This window comes from Cyprinodon tularosa, unplaced genomic scaffold (genome assembly GCF_016077235.1).
Source record: "Cyprinodon tularosa strain WSP-4 unplaced genomic scaffold, ASM1607723v1 ctg808, whole genome shotgun sequence".
Taxonomy (NCBI): Eukaryota; Metazoa; Chordata; class Actinopteri; order Cyprinodontiformes; family Cyprinodontidae; genus Cyprinodon; species Cyprinodon tularosa.
In genome coordinates, this window is record NW_024039572.1 from 172,050 (window position 1) to 193,938 (window position 21,889).

General features: G+C 40.7%; 1 protein-coding gene across 1 annotated transcript; it reads right to left on the reverse strand.

The window, feature by feature from the left end:
* Positions 1-187: 187 nt before the first annotated feature.
* jade3 (jade family PHD finger 3) lies at positions 188-21,887 on the reverse strand. The gene is made up of 12 exons (XM_038271725.1): positions 21,691-21,887; positions 16,533-16,597; positions 16,380-16,439; positions 16,213-16,289; positions 15,970-16,127; positions 15,677-15,867; positions 9,719-9,930; positions 9,435-9,602; positions 9,210-9,326; positions 6,854-7,306; positions 6,331-6,448; positions 188-1,715 (listed from the first exon to the last, which is right to left on the reverse strand). Exons 3-12 carry the CDS (start codon positions 16,426-16,428, stop codon positions 919-921), a joined length of 2,340 nt encoding a protein of 779 aa, XP_038127653.1. The 5' UTR covers positions 16,429-16,439; positions 16,533-16,597; positions 21,691-21,887; the 3' UTR covers positions 188-918.
* Between the last annotated feature and the right edge of the window lie 2 nt (positions 21,888-21,889).

Here is a 21,889-nt window from a genome sequence, read left to right on the forward strand (position 1 = left end):
AGGCCGTTTAGTTACCTTTTCATTTACTCACAACCAAATTTCTAAAGCAAAAAAATAGTGCAGGCTAAATATTTCCTTCCACTTTTCAATGTTTTTTTTGTTTTTTTTTAAACACCTTAAATGCTTAAACTTAAAGTTAAGTTTATGCCTTGTGTTACTGGAATCCACTTTAATAAAGACCATAACATTATTTTAAGATCGTCTTTAATGTTTTCTTGCCAGGTAAAGTATAAGCAAACAGTTTAGACCTCGTCTCTCTGTAAAGAAAATAAACCCAGCAGTTCTGAAGTACATTATTACTTAAACAGGAGCACAGGTAACAGCAAATGTTGGACGCTGGTTTTCACATTTAAGTTCTGTGATGATGTCGGCTGCTCATGTGACTCCAGGACAAGCGGCGGTCTGCAGGTTTCACCATTTACCTTCACCGTCCTTTACCTTTCTACCACTGTTTCTTTTTTTGTTTTATTGAAGGATACATATTGGAATGTCAGCTCGCTGTAAAAACACGTCACCCCGTTTGGAGACAAATGTAGTGTTTACTTATCAGAACCTATCACACTGAAAGACAGAAAAAAAAAAAAAACTAGAAAGCAGCGTTTTTATAAAAGGCAGCTGACCTGTAAACGAATAAAAACAGAACCATACAGGACTAATGTAGAAAATGTTTGTGGTTGATTGTAATTGTAATAATAGGAATTATCTCCTATTAAAAGCAAATCCAAACTGCATGTTGGAACCTACTGTTGAGTGTCAAACGATTTCCTCTTCTGAATGCAACACAATAGCTAATATGTGAAGCATCATCAGCACTGGGGCTCGGTCCCTGATGTGTCCAAAGAGCCAGCCGGCCGCTGGGCTGCTGCTCCCAGCAGGTCAACAAAGACTAAAAGGAGCTGGAAGGATCGGCCCACGGCGTCACCTCTGCATGGAGTGTCTGGAACCCACTGAATGCTTCCCCTTTCTCTGAGCGTGTGGAACCCCGACATGATGGCCATGTCTCCCCCTGGCCTCGGGTTCAGAGTCGCTCAGCTCCAGGTCGGGGCAGTATCCGTCACTGTCCTGGTGCGATTGTCTGTTTTTTGCTTTATGTTCTAATACAGGTTTTACCCACAGTTTCTCTTTGGCAGAGCTTTTATGGGACAGTAGGTCTGAGGCCCGCAGGTCCGCCGTTGTCCGTACCAAGTTAATAGTCGCTTCTTTGAAGGGTCTGCCAAAATGCTCCATGGCAGACTTGCAAAAGCTTTTCTTATCCGCCTCTTCCTTTGTAATGTCCCGGTTTATTGGTGTCTGGCAGGAACTGTCCTTCTGAGCTAGTGCCTTATCCAAAACACCGTTACACTTAGCCATGCATGACCGGTCTTGGTCCAGTTTGCCGTTACCGTTGGATGAATGGGCATGGTGCATGACATGCAAAGCCAAATGTTTTCCTGCAGGTTTGCCAGCCAGCGGGCTGCTGCTGGAGGAGGACAGCCGACCATTGGCTCGCTCCTCTTTGCTGCAGCGGGCGTGCAGCTGAGGCTTCCCCTGACCCAGCCCCTCAGGATGCTGCTCGTCCACATTCCCGCTGGTGTCTGAGCAGAGTGGACCGTTGCCCACCTTGGAAGAGCAGTTTCCGTTTCCAAGACCTGAAGGTTTGGGCATCTTCAGTTTTAGAGTGATCCTCGGAGGAGGGTGAAACAGCATGTTTTCCACTGGAAGAGAAGCAGGAAGACCTTATGGGAGCAAAAAGACAAACGTGTGAGACTGCTGGGCCAAAACCTGGAATGTCTCAGCCAGTAGATAATTATGTCAGTCATTCTGGTTTCATGTTCTCATAAGGTCTAAGATTCTGTAGAGGCTGAGGATCGCCAAACATAAGGGCGCAGCGGAGCATCACCTCAGATCATTTACACCATAAAACAAGGAAAATACCACAAAAAAGAAAATAACAGATTTCACTTTCAAGTCCTGAACTTTACAGCTTTTTAACAAAAAACAAATACAAAGGCGAAGAAACGGATGAGGTGACGTGAAAAAGGCAACAGAGAATCTTCGTATACAATACAACTAGTGAGAGCCTCTAGTAAGAAAGCTGCATTTCTGATCCTTTAAGCCGGGCTTACACTGTGCAATTTTCTGCCCTTTTCGGGGCGACTTTCCAGACGTGCGAGATTTTTACATCAGGCCGACTTTCAGCCTGATCGTGCGTCCTGTAATGTACAGGGTGTAACGAGGGGCGATCAGTCTCTCATGACCACCTCCAGATCAGGAATCATGAGGTCGGGAGAAAATCAAACATTTGATCGACCGTCGTGGGCAAATCGCTCAGTTCACAAACAAGGATTCTTCTTATTCTTCCTCTCAGATAAAAACAAAGAAGCATGGCGGGGCGCGAGTGAAATGGAGTTCTTTCTTTAAAATTGACAGACCGTAGTAGCCACGTTTGCTCAGCCATGTCTTTGTCCAAATTAGGGCTGCAACTAACGATTATTTTAAAAATCGATGAATCGGCCGATTATTTTTTCGATTAATCGATGAATCGGACAAAAAATATTTTTTATATTAACCTCTTTATTCCAAAATAAACATTTTAGACAGAACAAACAAGCACACAAGTACAGGTTGCTCATTAACTGTACTGGTGCAATATGAAAAATAAATGTTTGTGTTAAAACTACGCAAACTTACACGAGAAATGTAGCTGTACATCCACAAAATATAGGCTACTTTGTTTCATAAAGCGCAAAAAAAGACAGGCATTTTTGTTTTTAAAAGCCCTTAAGGGGTTCAAACAATAGGTCCCCCCATTTCTACAAATGAGTTTTTTTTAGACTAGAAGAGTTCTGCCTTTTAAGACAGGAAACTATAGCAGTTAAAGTTGCTGCTTGAGAAAATACTGAACCATAGAGATAAAAATAGCCCTGTGATTCAAATTATAAATTGTATTTGGAATAAAAATGAGAGAACTAGGGGTGCTAAAAAACACAGCCTCCAAAGACAGATATTTACATGGGAATGTGGCATTTAATTAATTGACATATTACTGATCTTGCTGGATTTTATTCTGCTTTACTTCCATAAATTGCAGGATCATCTTTACTTTATCTTTGCCAGAAGATTTAAACTTTAAAAGCCTTGCCCTCATAATTTGCAAGTTAATTTATTTATAAAGTAAATATAAACGCTGCTTAAGCTAATTCAAATGAAATTAAAAGTAAAATAAGTAGCCAACCTTATCACTGTCTGTAACCTACTAACACGGTAAGGAAAGCATCAGATGAGCTACCTGAGAAACTAACGTTACGTTTCCCCACTTTAAAACCAAACAAACATGGTCGCTCACCCTGCTGATCTGCTCTCTTCACTGCCATCGAAGGCTCCAACGTGTTTTCTTTTCAGGTGCTGCGTCATAACAGTGGTGCTTCCGCGCCATGTTCATTTGTTTTTACAAAAGTTGCATGTTACGACTTTTTTCACTTTACAAAGCGCCGGCTATTTTAATTATTGTGATCAATTTGCGTCGTCAATCCCGGCGCATGCGCGCTTCATTTGCAGTCTGGACGCTGAGGGTAAACTCCTCACTAAAATCCTGCGGCTCTGACTGCAGCGCTGAGAGGGATTCCTGTGGGAGAGGGAGAAAGGGGTTGGGATGGGGGAGGCGCCCCTCGGCAGGCAAAAGCCGCCAGTGACACCGTTAAAAGTGGCCAGATTTGTCGCTAGTCGCTTTTTTGAAAAATAGTCGCTTAAGGGGTCTGAAAAGTCGCTGAGTTGGTAACACTGCAACTGCGGCGCTTACTCGCTCCGCCATATTTTTTTTCTTCCCCCGGATGACGGCGGCAGCGGGTGACGCATTAATCGCGCGACACAGCTAATCGATGATGAAATTCGTTGCCAACGCTTTTAAAAGTCGATCTTTATCGATTTTATCGATTCGTTGTTGCAGCCCTAGTCCAAATACGGCGCCGCCTTTTCTTTTTAGGGTTTTCAGCACAAAATTGCACAATTGCCAAGGCAGCACATTTCTCTCTAGTGAGCTTGATATCCCCTTCTACTCATTTGGTTTCCGGATAGAAGAGTCCGAGTAGCGCCATCTCACTGCAGAGCTGAATCCGACGTGGTTTTTAGGTGTACAGTGTGAGCAGGTAGATCGCATCAGTGCGTTGTGCTGCACAGTGTGAGAAAATATATTGTGAGCTGTGAACTTACTTTACGATAAAACCCCGCGGTTTCGTCGTACAGCGTGAGCTGTAGCTGCGTGCAACGATTGAAAAATAATAATAAAAAAATCGCACAGTATATGCCCGGCTTCAGGCCGCTTCTTTTAAACAGTGAGCAGGATTTTCAGCAGATAACAGGAAGGCTGAATGTTGAGCATTTACATTTGCTCTGCTTCATCCCTTTAAAACGTTCCTCCTCTGCCGTTTCACATGTTCTTTTATATTATTTGGGCTCTACACTGGAAAAAAATAGAAATCTAGATAAGTAATTTTTTCTTAAAATAAGTGCATTTTTTCTTAAATTGAGGGGTTAAGTGAGACACTTTGCCAATGGAACAAGACAATTTACATTTAAAATAAGAAAAAATTTCATTGTCTTATTTCAAGTGCATATTATCCAATAACCTTATTTTGAGAGTAAAAATCCTAATTCCACTGGCAAATCATCTTATTTACCTGCTCAAATCAGGGGTATATACACTTAATTTAAGACATATTGACTTATTTGTAGATCATTTTTGCAGTGTAATTAACCAGTTAACATTAAAACTGAAAATAATCAACCTTTTTCCAAGAGAGAACTGGCAAAATAAGAAGCACCTGAAATAGAATTTCTTTACAATAAACTTGAAGAAGCATTTAGAGGATTCTGCTCTGTTATTCCCAGTGAATACGTTTAAAAAGTGGAAACAAGAAGGTAAGGAAGATAGGTGGGTCACAAGCAAGGAAGCACTACTAAGAAACACAAGAAAGTAATCAGGGCAGAAACAATCACATATAGGCCGATTATTGAAATGATCTTCAGCTACTTTGGAAATACAGCAAACCCTCGTTTTTCATGGGGGTTACGTTCCCAAAAGACCCTGTGATAGGCGAAATTCGTGAAGCAGTAATATTTAATTTTTATGATTAAAAACTTGTTCTGGTTTATATCCCTCTTCCTCAATGATTTAAATTTATTGTTCATGAATGCTTCTACTCCAGAGGCGGTCTCTCCGTGCAGAGAAGCATTTCTAAATCCGAAGCGTTTTTTAAACATTTTTAAACCAGCCCTTGCTAGCATTAAATGCGCTTGATTCTGCGTGAACAGCACTCGATGGCTGGTAACTGCATCCTCCTCCTCTTTTCTGTCATGAATGTCATCGCTGTCAGTTTGACACAGCGTTCTAGCTTTTGTGCAGGTAACGGTCGTATCCAGAGAAATTTTTTTTTTTCTGCAGTCATTAATCCACAAAGCTAATGCTGACTCCATCCTTACCATAGTCTTGTTGCTGACGGTTGCAATCCTTTTTGCATCCTTATAAAAATGTATTGCTTCTGGAACGGACAAGGATTCATTAATTCCTTAATGGCGGCCTACAGCTGCATAGCTTCTACCCCCATTAGTATGTCCAAATGTCCAGAAGTTTAACTCTCTCTGCGATAGTTAGCATCTTCCTCTGGCTCTTTGGCCGTCTGCAAACGCCTTCATCGGTGCAGGTTTTACCGACATTATGAGTTTTGGAGAAAATTTGCAAACTAAAATTTGGCAAGCTGTTTTACGTACATGCATATTAAAATATAACACCTAATGTTATTGTCACACAGGTAGAGAAAAAGCGTGGAGATCGTTTAGCCAATCAGAATGCAGAACACAATGCAAATCCGTGAAGCAGCGAGGCCGTTGAAAGGCGAACAGCATTATAGAGAGTTCACTGTAAATGAATTGTTAACTAAAGAACAAAAATGTTTTTAGCTGAAAATAGCAGTAATTATGCCAAAATTATGATATATCAACTATTAGGATTAAAACCTGTTTTTGTTTTACTGTGAATATCCTCAAGTGTCACAGTTTCAGCTTCATCTGGTTTTAATTCTGTATAAAATCTTTATTTGATATCAGAGTAGTAATGGGGGGAGATAAAAAAAACTAATCGACAGCTTAATTGATTAGAACACATAATGAGGGAAAGAAGCAAGAACAGGAAGGAAATGAGCAATATTTAGACTATGTGATCAAGACTAATGCCAGAACAAAAGTCTTGCCTTTTAAGTCTCTAGTTAACAAAATAAGAGTTCCTATTATTATAATTTCTCCCAGTGGTGAAATGACATAAAGCACAGAACGACATGTATGTGGACCTATTCTCACCGGTGGAGATCTCTGTATTCAGCAGCTTCACATGCAGGTTGAACATCTGCTCCTGGGCTTTACTCTGCAGCAGCTTCAGTTTCTCCCGTCGACTCACCATGTAGCACAGATTCCTCACCTGAATGCAGGAATAGGTGAAAACCAGCGTGAAAACAATTACACAACAACAAGAGAGCAGTTTGTTTGACTCTGTTCTGATCTCTGTGCCTTCTCCTTTCTACCTGTGAGGCTACCAGCATGAGATGTCATTTAAAAACTGAATACTGGAGGAAAATCAGAAGTTAATGCCAGGAAGGATCACATCCTTCAGGTTGTGGTAAAATGTAATAATATAAGCAGCATCAGAGACTGCTGACAGGAAATGTTGATTACTACAAAACTGAGTTTTAGAGAGAAGTGATCAAACCACTGCTGGCTGGTGGGAACTGTTCTTTTCACCCAGAGCTAATAATCCATTGACTCAGCATTAAAGACTGCATCACCGCAGTAAAAAAAAAAAAAAAAAAAAAAGAAAAACACCCACCCGCTCTAAATCCTGTCGCAAGTGCATGAACATGCGCATGCGTGTGTGGATGCTGTCCTCCTGAGGCTGCAGCATCAGGTTCTCCTCCTCCTCTTTAGGGGGCAGCAGAGGCTTGTTGAAACTGGATTTCCTCTTCAGCTTCCAGTACTGATAGATGAAGTCCACCAGGCGCTCAGAGAGCCCCAGCTCCTGTGCCAGCTCCTCCATCTGGATCAGAGTGTAGAACTCCTCCTCCAGCTCCTGCAGCCTCTGTGCCCGCTGGCCCACCTTACCCCCCTCTACGGGGGCTTTGGACCGACCTGGGCTGAGGCCGGCTTCCCCGGACTTGCTGTGCTTCAGACAGAAAGACTTGAACTTCACCTCGTCCCCTTCGTCCAGGATGGTCTTCATCTCCAGGCTGTGCTCAAAGGCACAGGTCACATGGAAAGGAATGGTGCAGTTCTTCACTGAACACTGAAAGCAGAGTGGAAACTATTAGCCATTCATTCCACAAGCATCAGTGGCAGGAGAAACAACACAACCAGTCATGATACAAGTTGCCCCAAAACATGTAGGAGACTCAGCTAAGGTAGAAAGAAGGAATTAAAGACCCTTTGATCTAAAGTAACTTCACTACAGTAGGTGGAAGCATCATGCTATGGGGATACTCACAGTTCATGAAGCTTTAAGACAGGATTCTTTTTAAAATAGTCTGATAAAGAGTACATTTATACCGTAAACCCTCTAATATTGGCCTGTATTCCATTAGCGTTTACCTCCACTCTCGGACTTGTATACAGGCCAGGGCTATAATTAGAACCAACGATGTTCCTGGGCAGTCCTCAACAACTAGTGATAGTAACATACAAGTACCACAGGGGGGCAATGTTTGATAACCAATGCAAGCCATTAGCAGGGGAAGTCCCATCCTTACACAGACATCGTAGAGGCCTTACACAATCGTTCTGATCTGAAAGCCACATGTGATTACCGGTAGGTCTGGTGGTAACCAGGCAGCATTAAAATGGCCTTCGTTGTTCTGAATTTCCCTTGCAATATATGATACTGGTAGCCTACTTCCACTTAGCCTGCCTCAAATAAAATTTCACTGTGATGGCAGAACAGTTTCCTTTAAATTTTTAAAAACCTTGTTTCGCAAGTCAGTTTGGCCAAGATTCCATTCTGTTTTTGTTTTTTTCGTATTACCGTGCAGAAAAATTGCAGCTGCTGGAACATGTCTGAATAATGTTCTGTATAGCGTTACGGTAACTGTACCTGTTCAATAAATGAACCTAGTATTTTATAGGTTCAAAGAGGCACAAAATCTAGTTTTAATTCATTCCACTGGTAGTCTGTTTTGATTAAATATAAATAGAGGCATGCTTCTAATTCTGGTCTCCTTCCAATAATGGCCTGGACCAAGATGTACCTGAGTGAAATAAAGGCCCCGTCCTATATTAGAGGATTTACGGTATACATGTTTAAGCCAGAATTATTTGACATTTAAATACGACTTCCCTACAACTTTAAAGAAGTTAAATGCGGCCTATCACCAACAGAACATCTCCAGAATTAAAGGACTAATGCCTCAACAGGATTTTGATACACCAATTGACGTGATCATCTTTAGTAGAATTATTCACTACAGCAGGGTTTTCACAAGTCTGCCTAGAAAAGCCATCAGACAGGTGCAGCTGATCCAGAATGCTGCTGTCAGCGTCCTCACTAAAGCCAAAGCAGAGATCACCTCAGCTCTGGGGAGCGGCTCCCTGCATCTCAGAAAATAGACTTTAAAATACTTATGTTAGTCTTTAAATCACTGAATAGCTTAGCTCAAAAAATATTACAGACTTGTTGTCAGTGGATCAACGTGCCAGACCTCTCAGGTTTACTCTGAATACTTAGAAGCAGAATAAAGTATGAAGAAGCAGATTTTAGTTCTTATGTTCCACTAATCTGGAATAAACTCCCACAATTTTTAAAAGCACAGAATCACTCAGTTGTATTAAATTTAGATTAAAAATATATATTTTTTTAGAGTGGCATTTGAATGAGCTATCTAAATCCTTTTCAGTCCAACTTTCCATTCCTTCTTTTAGTCAATATTTTTCTCTTTATCTTAATTACTAATTTACTCTCTACGTTTTGCATTTTTATCACTGCAATGTGTTTTTCTTTTCTTTTTTTCCTTAAGTGCAGGACTTTGAACTGTTACTGGTTTTCCAAAGATCCAATAAGAAATCAGTGGATGTGATGCTAATCAAACGATTCAAATGATGCCTTCAGTAACGAATGTCCTTCAATCCTGAGCTGCAGAGGTAATATTAATTATTAGTCATAACGAATGCGACAAGAAATGAGACATAGCCACACCCACCTGGATACATGCACCCGTCTTCAGTTTGCAAAGACTGCAGATGAGAGACCAGCGGCTGGGCGGGATGTGGGAGACTTTCGTAATGGGCTCCATTCGCTCAGGACAGGCTATGCTCACCTACGCAGTAACCACATGCAGAGCAAGATGAGCCATTATTCAAAAACATACTTTTGATCCATTTGGAGCAATGAGAGGGTTGTTTTTTTCCCCCCTAGTGTTGCATACCTCGGGTATCCATAGGGCGCAGCTCACATGTGCCCATTTTGTGCCGGCACGTGTGGCCTTCATGGCGCCGCCCTTCTTGGGACAAAGAAGGCACTGAGGGTCAATGCTGAGGACACAAGTCCTGCAGAGCCAGTTCCCAACCGGCACTTTGACGATGCCGTAACAAGCCTGTAGAGAAATCCAGATCAAATCACCGTCACTCAACTACTTGAGAAACACAAAAAAAGGCACGCCTTCTATAATTCTTTTTCCTCAGTGGACAGAGGAGCCGTTCCGACACCCACCTGGTGCACACAGATGTTGCACTTGTCACAGAACACCATGTCGTTTCCTTCTTCGCTGTCTGGGGAGCGGCACACGTCGCAAATCACGTCCTCATCGTACTCGATGCCCAGGCCTTCCACGGTTTCTATGGCGTGTTTCATGTTGTCATGGCACTGCCTCTCTAGAGCCTCCAAGGCTCGCTCCATAGTCAGCTCATCTATGGGTAGCTCCCCTGAGAGGCATATGGAAATAACAACGCTAATGAGAGGCAGAGTAAGGCACATTGTAGGATTTAAACTAATTTAAGACTGAACCCCAGATTTCCTGATCCCGAGGATAAGATCAGTAACAAATTCTAGCATTTTTAAATAGCTGGATTTTAGAAACTGAAACCACTAATCTGTGGATGCGACTAATGTTGGTTTTCCATTAAATCTGGGTATTTCTCTCCACCTACAGCTAAAAGGAGACGTATTTTAGCACATAAAACTCTAATATACCCAGCTGTCCAAGGGAAGTTGCACAAAGAGCATCTGAAACATCAGCCATCAAATTTTAGGACGTTCAAATCAGATTTCTCAGAGTTAGGAAAACTTTTCTGTCTTCAAATGCAATAAAACTGGAACCACATAGAAATAAAATAATCTAGAGGCTGAATTCTCAGATTTATCACTTCAGAAAGAAGAAATGCTAATGTTAGGCTAGCCCTACTGCAAACCTCTTTAAATCAAAACAACATTAGAGAGTTAATGCATTGAAAACGGTATATGAATGTGTTGAGTCAGAGATGTGTTTATTTCAGGGATGTTTTCCTTGAACATGCATAAATATACAGCAGCTTATTCAGGCTTTCCTTTTACCCGCTGCACTAAAAACTGGAGGGAAGCATTCAGAACATCTTTGGGGTGCAGAGACATTTATTACCGCACTTCAAGCTGTTGAGTTTTTAAAAATTCTTCTTTTTTTTTCTTCTTCAATTTAGACGAGTCTAAGAAAAAAAAAATCGGAAATAAAATCTTCAATTTGCTAAAGTCTAATCAGCTTTTTTTCCATCCAAACTTCATGCTAATTTTAAGCCAACTTTTAAAAAGCAAATAAACTGCTTTCATACACTGGTCCTAGTTTTTTAATGGGGAGCAGTTACCGGGTCGGATCTTTTCATATTCATGTGAGCAATGTTGGAAAAGATGTACCTAATGTAACACGCAGGTGGCGGTAATGCAACGGATACAGCTATAAGTGATCAATCCAACCTCTAAAAGAATTTAAGACAGAAAAAAATTACATCCGTCAAAACAGCTGTTGAGCAATAAAATTAAAAGAATTGCTTCCCGAAATCCATTTGTTAGTAGAGATATGGAAACTAAGAAATTGCATTTCACTATATTTCTCAGTCTGAGAGGCAACTGGGGGACATTAAAGGAAGATAAAAAATACATAAATAAAAAGAAGACTAGAGCATGAACCTGCAGGAAAATGTTGTCAGTAGTGCTGTTGTTGCTGAGGTTAACAACATGTAGCAGGAGTCAGAAGTCTTGTATGACAACGTGTCACCTTGAATGTTTCTCATGAACATGCAAATGCATGCCTTACCCAGTGAGGTAATAGCTTTGTGCGGTTCTGCTAAATTAGGGGGTTTAATACTGGGTCCTGACCCAGTAAATCATTTATGGCTATATTTACACCTGGTTAGAAAGATTAAAAGTGTGAGAGGGTTTTAGACACATTTCCACTCGGAAAACTAACCAATTGATGCGAAGCGTAATGTTGTCAATAGTTTTGGTTACAGTTGGCTGTCATAAACAAGAAGTTATTAATCTAGCGTGAACCATAGATCAGTAAAGGACTTACATTTGTGTTGCTGTCGGGTAAGTTCTACTTACCGTAGTTTCACGACTATAAGGCGCACTTAAACGTCTTTTTTTCCCCTAAAAATGTGCGGTGCGCCCTATGTGTGTTGTAACTGCGACTTTTGAGACCACCTCATTGAGGAGATGATGAAAGAGTGACTGAATGTAAGGAGACCAGGTGTTTTTTTTCCACTCATCACCATCGCTGTTAATGACTCCATGCGTGCCCATCTCACAGCTGATGTGAAAAACATGGGGAAAATAAATTAACGCTGCGCTGTTCAACCGCTGTTCAACCGCTCGACATCGGTGTGAACCGGACCCAGCAGGTGCAGCAGAAGCAGCGAGTTTACATGCAAAGTCAATGGTTGACGCGCGTATAGGCGCAGCAAAAGGTCCTGCAGCGCGTTTTGAGCAGCAGGCGCAGCGCGTCGGGAGCGTTTAAGCATCTGACGCACCGCCAACGTGCTGCTGCTGCTCGAGATGGAAAAATTGAAGTTTTGCTGCTGGACGCGCCGCATCAACCAATCAGAGAAGCTGATCTGGGAGCTGACAGCGAGACAGACAGCGCTCTGATGACATATGATATTAACGCAAATGAAAAGGGCTGGATGGATGAGGAGATGATGAAAGAGTGGCTGAGGCAGGTGTATGTGAGGAGAACAGGTGTTTTTTTTCCACGCATCACCATCGCAGTTAATCTGTGACTCCATGCGTGCCCATCTCACAGCTGATGAGAAAAACATGGTGAATCAAATGGACGCTGTGCTCGCCGTTATCCCGGGGGTCTGACAAAGGAACTTCAACCGCTCGACATCGGTGTGAAGCGGCCGTTCAAAGTAAGGCTGCAAGCTAGGGCTGCAACAACGAATCGATAAAATCGATAAAAATCTACTTTTAAAAGCGTTGGCAACGAATTTAATCATCGATTAGTTGTGTTGTGCGATTAATGCGTCATCCGCCGCCGCCGTCAACCGGGGGAAGAAAAAAAAATATGGCGGAGCGAGTCAGCGCCGCAGTTGCAGTGTTGCCAACTCAGCGACTTTTCAGACCCCTCCAGCGACTATTTTTCAAAAAAGCGACTAGCGACAAATCTGGCGACTTTTTACGGTGTCACTGGCGGCTTTTGCCTGCCTTGGGGCGCCTCCCCCATCCCAACGCCTTTTTCCCTCTCCCACAGGAATCCCTCTCAGTCAGAGCCGCAGGATTTTAGTGAGGAGTTAACCCTCAGCGTCCAGACTGCAAATGAAGCGCGCATGCGCCGGGATTGACGGCGCAAATTGATCACAATAATTAAAATAGCCGGCGCTTTGTAAAGTGAAAAAAGTCGTAACATGCAACTTTTGTAAAAACAAATGAACATGGCACGGAAGCACCACTGTTATGACGCAGCACCTGAAAAGAAAACACGTTGGAGCCTTCAATGGCAGTGAAGAGAGCTGATCAGCAGGATGAGTAACCATGTTTGTTTCATTTTAAAGTGGGGAAACGTAACGTTAGTTTCTCAGGTAGCTCATCTGATGCTTTCCTTACCTTGTTAGTAGGTTACAGACAGTGATAAGGTTGGCTACTTATTTTACTTTTAATTTCATTTAAATTTGTTTAAGCAGCGTTTATATTTTCTTTATAAATAAATTAACTTGCAAATTATGAGGGCAAGGCTTTTAAAGTTTAAATCTTCTGGCAAAGATAAAGAAAAGAAGATCCGGCAATTTATGGAAGTAAAGCAGAACAAAATCCAGCAAGATCAGTAATATGTCAATTAATTATCTGCCACATTCCCATGTAAATATCTGTCTTTGGAGGATGTGTCATTTTTATTCCAAATACAATTTATAATTTGAATCACAGGGCTATTTTTATCTCTATGGTTCAGTATTTTCTCAAGCAGCAACTTTAACTGCTATACTTTCCTGTCTTAAAAGGCAGAACTCTTCTAGTCTAAAAAAACTCATTTGTTGAAATGGGGGGACCTATTGTTTGAACCCCTTAGGGGCTTTAAAAAACAAAAATGCCTGTCTCTTTTTGCGCTTTATGAAACAAAGTAGCCTATATTTTGTGGATGTACAGCTACATTTCTCATGTAAGTTTGCGTAGTTTTTACACAAACATTTATTTTTCATATTGCACCAGTACAGTTAATGAGCAACCTGTACTTGTGGGCTTGTTTGTTCTGTCTAAAATGTTTATTTTGGAATAAAGAGGTTAATATAAAAAAAAATTTTTGTCCGATTCATCGATTAATCGAAAAAATAATCGGCCGATTCATCGATTTTTAAAATAATCGTTAGTTGCAGCCCTACTGCAAGCGGCGTGGGAGCGATGGATGACCGACAGAGACCACAGTTTCAGGATAAGTGGAAGGCAGCGCCGGGCAAGTTACGCCACCGTTTGCGGATGGATTGTTGATGCTTGGGCTAACGTGTCTGCTGGCTCTGTTGTTCAAGCTTTCGCAAAAGCCGGCATTATTTCTGAGGAGCCGCCCGGCACGGAAAGTGACTCTGACAGCGAAGAAGGGGAAATTGGCATGTCTGATTTAGCGCAGCTGTTTTATTCAGAAACAGAGGATGATGACTTTGATGGGTTTGATTAATACTTTGTAATAAATACATGAATAAAGCACAATCATACTCAGTTTTGCTCCCGCTCTATTTTTCTACCTGAACACTTAATTCAACAGCAGCCTCTGGGCCGGGTCTCCTCCTCTTCACCGCGGCGGCTGGCAGGTGTTTTTTCATCTAAATAATCTAAATCTTGCAGCTATATTTGTTGTGATCAGTGGGAATAAAGTAGTTTTAATATGTTTTTAAGTGAGAAAGTCCACCTAAAAACTTAATAATTGCAGTCAGTTCATCCAGATTATCTAATTCTGTCGGAGGCGCTCAGACCCCCACATACCAGCGGTGCGCCGACAGTAGAAATCCCTTCAACAGCAGCCTCTTGGCTGGGCAGCCTCCAGGTTCACCGCGGCTGCTGGCAGGTGTTTTTTATCTAAATAATTTTAACTGCAGGCACCAGGATACCGGTAATAAAAGCGAACAAATTCCGTCGGCAGGTTTCAGGATTTTAAGTTAATTTAGGAGTGATCACAGCGCTGTGTCATCTGCGATGTGTCTGTCTCACGGCCAGCACCCAGGTTTGATTAATAGTTTGTAATAAATACATGAATAAAGCACAGTCATACTCAGTTTTGCCCCCGCTGTATTTTTAAATACGCAGTAGAGGTATTTAAAGGTAGTAGAGGACATGTACCTGTATATAAAAAACACGCCCTATAGTCCGGTGCGCCTTATGTGTGTGTTAAGTACAGAAATGGGACACATAACTGAGACTGCGCCTTTTAGTACGGTGCGCCTTATGGTCGTGAAAATACGGTACTCTCCAGAGTTTAAAACACCTTTATGTCAAAAATCTAGGGTCAAATTTAAAGTCTTCATCCCTTTGTCGAGCATTTTTAGAGTGTTAATGCAAAGCTTAATCTGAATTCATGGCAGATATTTTTACTCCTGGAAATTTTTTAGAATGGAAACATATTTATGAATGAAGTGAGATGAACAGATAGACAAGCAGGTTCACTGCAAAAACAACCTTGAAATAAGTAAAAAAATTACTTAAATGAAGTGCATTTACCCTTAATTTGAGTAGGTAAATTTGCCAATGGAATGAGTATTTATACTCTTAAAAAAAGATGATTAGATAACATGCACTTGAAATAAGACAATGCAATTGTGTTTTCTTATTTTTAATTAAAATTGTCTTGTTCCATTGGCAAAATGTCTCTTACCTCCTCAATCCAAGAACAAATGCACTTATTTTAAGAAAAATTACTTATCTAGATTAAAATTTTTTCTATTGTTGGTGGCCTTTGGATGAACAGATACAACCTTATAATAATAATAATAATAATAAAGCGTGAAAACATAAATGTTTTTGATTTTATCCAGAATTTATGGCTTTTACCCAATCAAATTTCACCTTGCACAGCAAATGAGTATCCTGAAGGGAGAAACCTAAATTAATTTTAAAATACTTTATTAATGCAAAAGGGAACTTAAATGTTGCAGTAACACGTATGTTTTTCTTTTTTAAACCAGGTGCTGATAGCTGTATGCAGTTTGATTTTCTTACCCATGTGACTCAGCTCACGGTTAAGCGCATGGAGCCAGTAGAGGTCCATATCATCCAGATCATAGCGACACATGGCCTCTGCCAGCTCTTTAATGTTGACATATCCTGGTTCTGTCGCTTCCTGGCTTGAACATTGGATGTACTTTCTCGGGTGAGTGTAAAGCACTACTTTGGACTTCTCAGCGATGAGTCTGAAAAGAAAGAAAAGAAGCAAAAACCTTCCAGATCTGGGGAGCAGTTTGTCACAGAAAAGAAAGAGCATTTAGACCTGCTTAGCCGCAGGACGGGCATACCTGACTGATGGCTCAGGGATGGTGTCCGGACTGGCTGGCACTTGGACGCCCTTCTCCCACTCCTGCTTCCAGGTGTCGGCCAGCAGGTAGTAGTCCTCTGGAGACACGTGGTGGGAATCTGGTATCTTCATGGCGCTGATCAGGTCTTTTCTGAACACCTGTTGGAGAAAAAGTGGACAGAGTCAAGTTCTTGTCCTACTTTTTTCTTTTCCTTTGAAATACTTCCATAAAAACTGCTCTTACTTCAGCCGGTTTCTTTGGGTCGGAGGCCGGGGTTCCAGTTTTGCTGTCATATTTGTTAGAGAAGGACGTCGATGGGCCTAAACAGGGAGAGCGAGAGTCGATTAAAGAGAAGCGAGACAAAAGGAAATGCAGGTTTCGTTTGAGCGCCTCAGTCTGAAGGGACTCACTCTCACTGTCGGAACTGTCGCTGCTGCTGGACGACCTGACACGTTTCATCCTGTAACGTCCTGCAGGAGCGGGAAAAAGAAGCAGCTTTCAAAAACATTTCATTCATTAGTCCAAGTCGTTCATAGTTCAGAATAATGATGGTGGTTACCAACCATAAACATCAGACTGAAAAGCATGCTAGTAGATTCTTCTGGTGACTATTCACTATGTTTCATCTCTGCAGCAGGAGAAAGAACAGAGAATGTCAGCACAGTATGTTACAAGAATTCAAGTTTTACAACCATTAAAAGACCAAACCTTTTAGCACTTTATCAAGATCTTATGAGACAAACTTCAATCAAACTGAAGGAAAAATATTCCTTTTTCCCCTTAAATTTGTTGTCTCAAAGCAGCGTAAGATCTAAACTTTGATTAGGCCATTCTTACATGTCATTGTGGTTTATTTAACTAATTCATTTATAACTCTAGCTGTACATTTCAAATTATCATGTTGGAAGTTTTTCTCAAGTCTTTTTCAGCTTCAAACTGTTTTTTCCTCTTGGGGGCAGTCCTCTATTTAACTTAAGCAAAACAAATTCAGGAGGCAAAAACTCTCGGAAGGTATTCTATCAAACCACAGAGGGAGAGTCAAGCGAAATCCGAAAGATCCTGGTGAATCAACCACATTAACCGCTTCCTCCACCCTAGCTACGTTTTAAACAGAACAAAAGTGAAACAGGACAGATGCCTAAAGCCTTTAAATCCAAGGGGTGGGTCATTAAAGTCGTAAAAAGCGCACAGCGACTCAGACGAAGCATCTTATAGAGCATGGCTTTTACAGACAGGACATGCCTCACATTCCCCATGAAGGCAGGAGGGGCAGCGGCAGGAGGAGGAAGCACCAAGACAGTTCCTCATTTTACTGGGGTAGAGTAAAATAAAAAGAGGCCAGAGGAAATCCGCCCAGGTCTGCAACTGACTTCATTCATATCGCTTTTTCTGTTTTCATAGTGAGCATGGACGAAACCTGAAACAAAAGTATGTTTTTTGTTTGTTTTTTTGGATTTATGCAACAAAGACGCACAGGAGGAAGTGTCAACAAAAATACCAAACACCTCAGTCTTTTTCTTCTACATATATATATATTTTGCATTTAATACATTAGATTTACAGACAATTGTTTTTATTAAATCAAAACGTAGGATCTGCAATTAAAATTGAGAGTTGTAAGAATAAAGAATGTAACCTATAGACTTGTTCAGGTTACAGCATCGGAGCGATTTGCTTGGATGAATATGATGTTTTCTGCCCTGATGGCATGTGCCAGTTCCCCCGCTTCACGGTTTAACCGTGGTACAAAAAGGCCGAAGCTTCAAAACCACAGAGGTTTCCGTCATACTGTTTACTGCGTAGAAGCGTTTTTGTTCTTTACGCTTTTAAAATTTCAAATCTTGTCAGGGAATGCTCAGGTTGTAATCAGCTGAAGGATGCATCATTTCTGTATCGACAATTTATCAAGATGCCCAAAATCATAAGTATAAAACACACATTTAAAGGGAGGAATTTCAACATGACACCTTTGATCTAATACAGTGGGGCAAAAAAGTATTTAGTCAGCCACCAATAGTGCAAGTTCACCCACTTAAAAAGATGAGAGAGGCCGGTGATTTTCATCATAGATATACCTCAACTATGAGAGACAAAATGAGAAAAAAAAAATCCAGAAAATCACATTGTCTGATTTTTAAAGAATTTATTTGCAAAATATGGTGGAAAATAAGTATTTGGTCAATAACAAAAGTTCATCTCAATACTTTGTTATATACCCTTTGTTGGCAATGACAGAGATCAAATGTTTTCTGTAAGTCTTGACAAGGTTTTTACACACTGTTGCTGGTATTTTGGCCCATTCCTCCATGCAGATCTCCTCTAGAGCAGTGATGTTCTGGGGCTGTCGCTGGGCAACACGGACTTTCAACTCCCTCCAAAGATTTTTTATGGGGTTGAGATCTGGAGACTGGCTAGGCCACTCCAGGACCTTGAAATGCTTCTTACGAAGCCACTCCTTCGTTACCTGGGCGGTGTGTTTGGGATCATTGTCATGCTGAAAGACCCAGCCACGTTTCATCTTCAATGCCCTTGCTGATAGGAGGTTTTCACTCAAAATTTGACGATACATGGCCCCATTCATTCTTTCCTTCACACGGATCAGTCGTCCTGGTCCCTTTGCAGAAAAACAGCCCCAAAGCATGATGTTTCCACCCCCATGCTTCACTGTAGGTATGGTGTTCTTTGGATGCAACTCAGCATTCTCTCTCCTCCAAACACGACGAGTAGAGTTTTTACCAAAAAGTTCTATTTTGGTTTCATCTGACCATATGATATTCTCCCAGTCATCGTCTGGATCATCCAAATGCTCTCTAGCGAACTTGAGACGGGCCTTGACATGTACTGGCTTAAGCAGGGGGACACGTCTGGCACTGCAGGATTTGAGTCCCTGGTGGCGTAGTGTGTTACTGATGGTAGCCTTTCGTTACTTTGGTCCCAGCTCTCTGCAGGTCATTCACTAGGTCCCCCCGTGTGATTCTGGGATTTTTACTCACCGTTCTTGTGATCATTTTGACCCCACGGGGTGAGATCTTGCATGGAGCCCCAGATCGAGGAAGATTATCAGTGGTCTTGTATGTTTTCCATTTTCTAATAATTGATCCCACAGTTGATTTCTTCACACCAAGCTGTTTACCTATTGCAGATTCAGACTTCCCAGCCTGGTGCAGGTCTATAATTTTGTTTCGGGTGTCTTTTGACAGCTCTCTAGTTTTGGCCATGGTGGAGTTTAGAGTGTGACTGTTTGAGGTTGTGGACAGGTGTCTTTTATACTGATAACGGGTTCAAACAGGTGCCATTAATGAAGGTAACGAGTGTGAGAGCCAGAAATCTTGCTTGTTTGTTATTGACCAAATACTTATTTTCCGACATATTTTGCAAATAAATTCTTTAAAAATCAGACAATGTGATTTTCTGGATTTTTTTTCTCATTTTGACTCTCATAGTTGAGGTATATCTATGATGAAAATTACCGACCTCTCTCATCTTTTTAAGTGGGAGAACTTGCACTATTGGTGGCTGACTAAATACTTTTTTGCCCCACTGTAACTATTACTGACAAAGTTAACTGTAGTGATTATGGTGAATATAAAACCTAAATTTTTTTGTTTTTGGTAATCCAGACATTTCAGGAATATACGTAGCTATAATCATACTATCATAATAAAGTGAACTGCAATATTTTTCCCTTACAGTTATTATATGGTCTGTTTTTCATATTTAAGTGATATGATTTTGATTTAATTCAACTTACAAGTCTTTAATAGATATGAGGTATTGTTTTGACAATCTAACAGTCATTTGCATCTATATCCCAACTCTAAGCTCCTCTAACTCTTTAATAGAAAACCTGCCCATATTCTGAAAGATGAGGGGGGCTGAATTCTGTTGATTTTTTTTCTTCTTTTAATCAATGCCATAAGGATCAAAGTAATGTTTATACATCTGCTTCAACCCTATAGCTCAAAATCTGACTGATTAAAACTAAGGTCAATTTCATCGGAAATTATCTAAAACCAGATCGAGGTCTACTTATTAAAATGTGTAAATATTAGTTTCTTATTTTATTGTTTTTGTGTTGCTAAATTTATTAACCATAACTGGATGGCAAACTACTGCATAGGAGGACATTTGTATTAAGGTTCGATGAGCAAATGAAGAAATCCATTTACATTTTTGTTTCTAAAAGTTATTTTTTTTTGGAGTAAGGAATAGCATCACCTTGCAAAGGTTTTTATTCAATGTGAACTTTGTTTAAAACCCCCTTTGAGAGGCTGTGAGCACAAATGATGTAGCCTGACGTAGTCCTACTCAATTCTAGTCAGAATATGAACTACGAACTTCCCGACCTCAAACGTTGTGGGTGGGACTAAGTTCGGAATGGCACCCAGGCTACAAATGATGATGAATTTTGTGCAAAAAACTAAGTGTTTTTATTTGAAAAAAAAGAGGAAAAAATTACAAAGGATTTATATCATGACATGAATTTTTTTTTAAATATAGAAGAAGTGGAATTAATTGAGGGAAAATTTTGAAATTGTTAAAAAATTTAAAGGTGTCCACTTGAAATGACAGGTCAGAATGTATTAATCAGAAAATCTGCCAAAAGGATCATTTTAGCAAATGACAGAAAAGAAGCCGAGGCTTCATGTATTAGATTATTTTAATGGTAAAGAATTTAAGTTTTACTCTTTAATGAGCTTTTTTTTCAATAATAAATGGATAGGAAGAAAGATATTGAGCATCAAAGCCAAAATAAATCATATTAACAGTCTGGTATACCTAAATCTAATTGCTTTCAGTCATCCAGTATAACAAAAACTGAGCTATTTTCCAAAATAAAAGAAACATCTCAGGTTTTAGATGTACAAAGCTGGTAGAGAGACAAGACCTGAAGCTGGAAAAAATCTGTAAAGTAAAGAAAAATCCTAACTACACAGCTGGCTCTACTAAAAGGACAGGCTCATTGGACCTGGATACAAATGCAGGTCACATTTATCTAATTTATTTGTAAATGTAAAATTAAAACTGTTTTTAAAACAGTTTTATGGGGAAGGAAACACTGACTACTTGTGCAAAGCACCACAAACACACCATATAGTCTACCTAACAAGCTTGCTGTGTCAGAGCTACACGACTAATGAATTTTCTTTATATTCAAAATTACTTTGTATTAATGAAACTATTTATTTTACAGGTCCTGAACAGCAAACTATGATGACTAAAGGCAGGCGGATACTGTAAACAATCTGAGACAATGACTAAAACTGTCTTCTCCGTGTGTTATTTCCTCTATCCGGGGCTGCACCGGTATAAATGTCACCTTTAGGTGTTGGTATGAGTTAAAAGTTTATCTGAGGGCTTTAAATTGTGGTTTCCAGAACTAAAAATAAGAAGCGAACGCAGTAGTTGGCGCCAAACACTCCCCTCCACGGGCCTACAGCAAGTCAAACATGGCGCCACCTTCGTACAAAGATGTCACTTCCTACAGACGTTAAGGAAAGTATTAATACAGCTAAAGTTAATTAAATGTTCAACAAATGTACGTTTAAGTTTCTACAAAGAGAATACTTCATATGTGTGATCATATTGATGAAGTGGTGATGCGGAAACGGCCTCGGCATAGCAGGAAAGGAGCAGGCCCCGTGGCCTGAATAAACCATCCAGGGTGAATCCTGGCACTCTTAACACACGAGCATATTGTTCACACTCCTCCCGCCTTACCTTCACTCCACGCTGGCTTTCCGCTTTGCTCTCCTCAAACACGCAGCCACGCAGACCGAACATACACAAAGCTGTGGAAATTTGGACTTTAGTCTTAATATTATAGTAAATATAAGGCTTTTTGTATCCCAGCAGACAGTGGGACTCTCCAGGCTGCAGTACGTTCACCAAAACGGCACAACAGCTCTATTGTACCGCC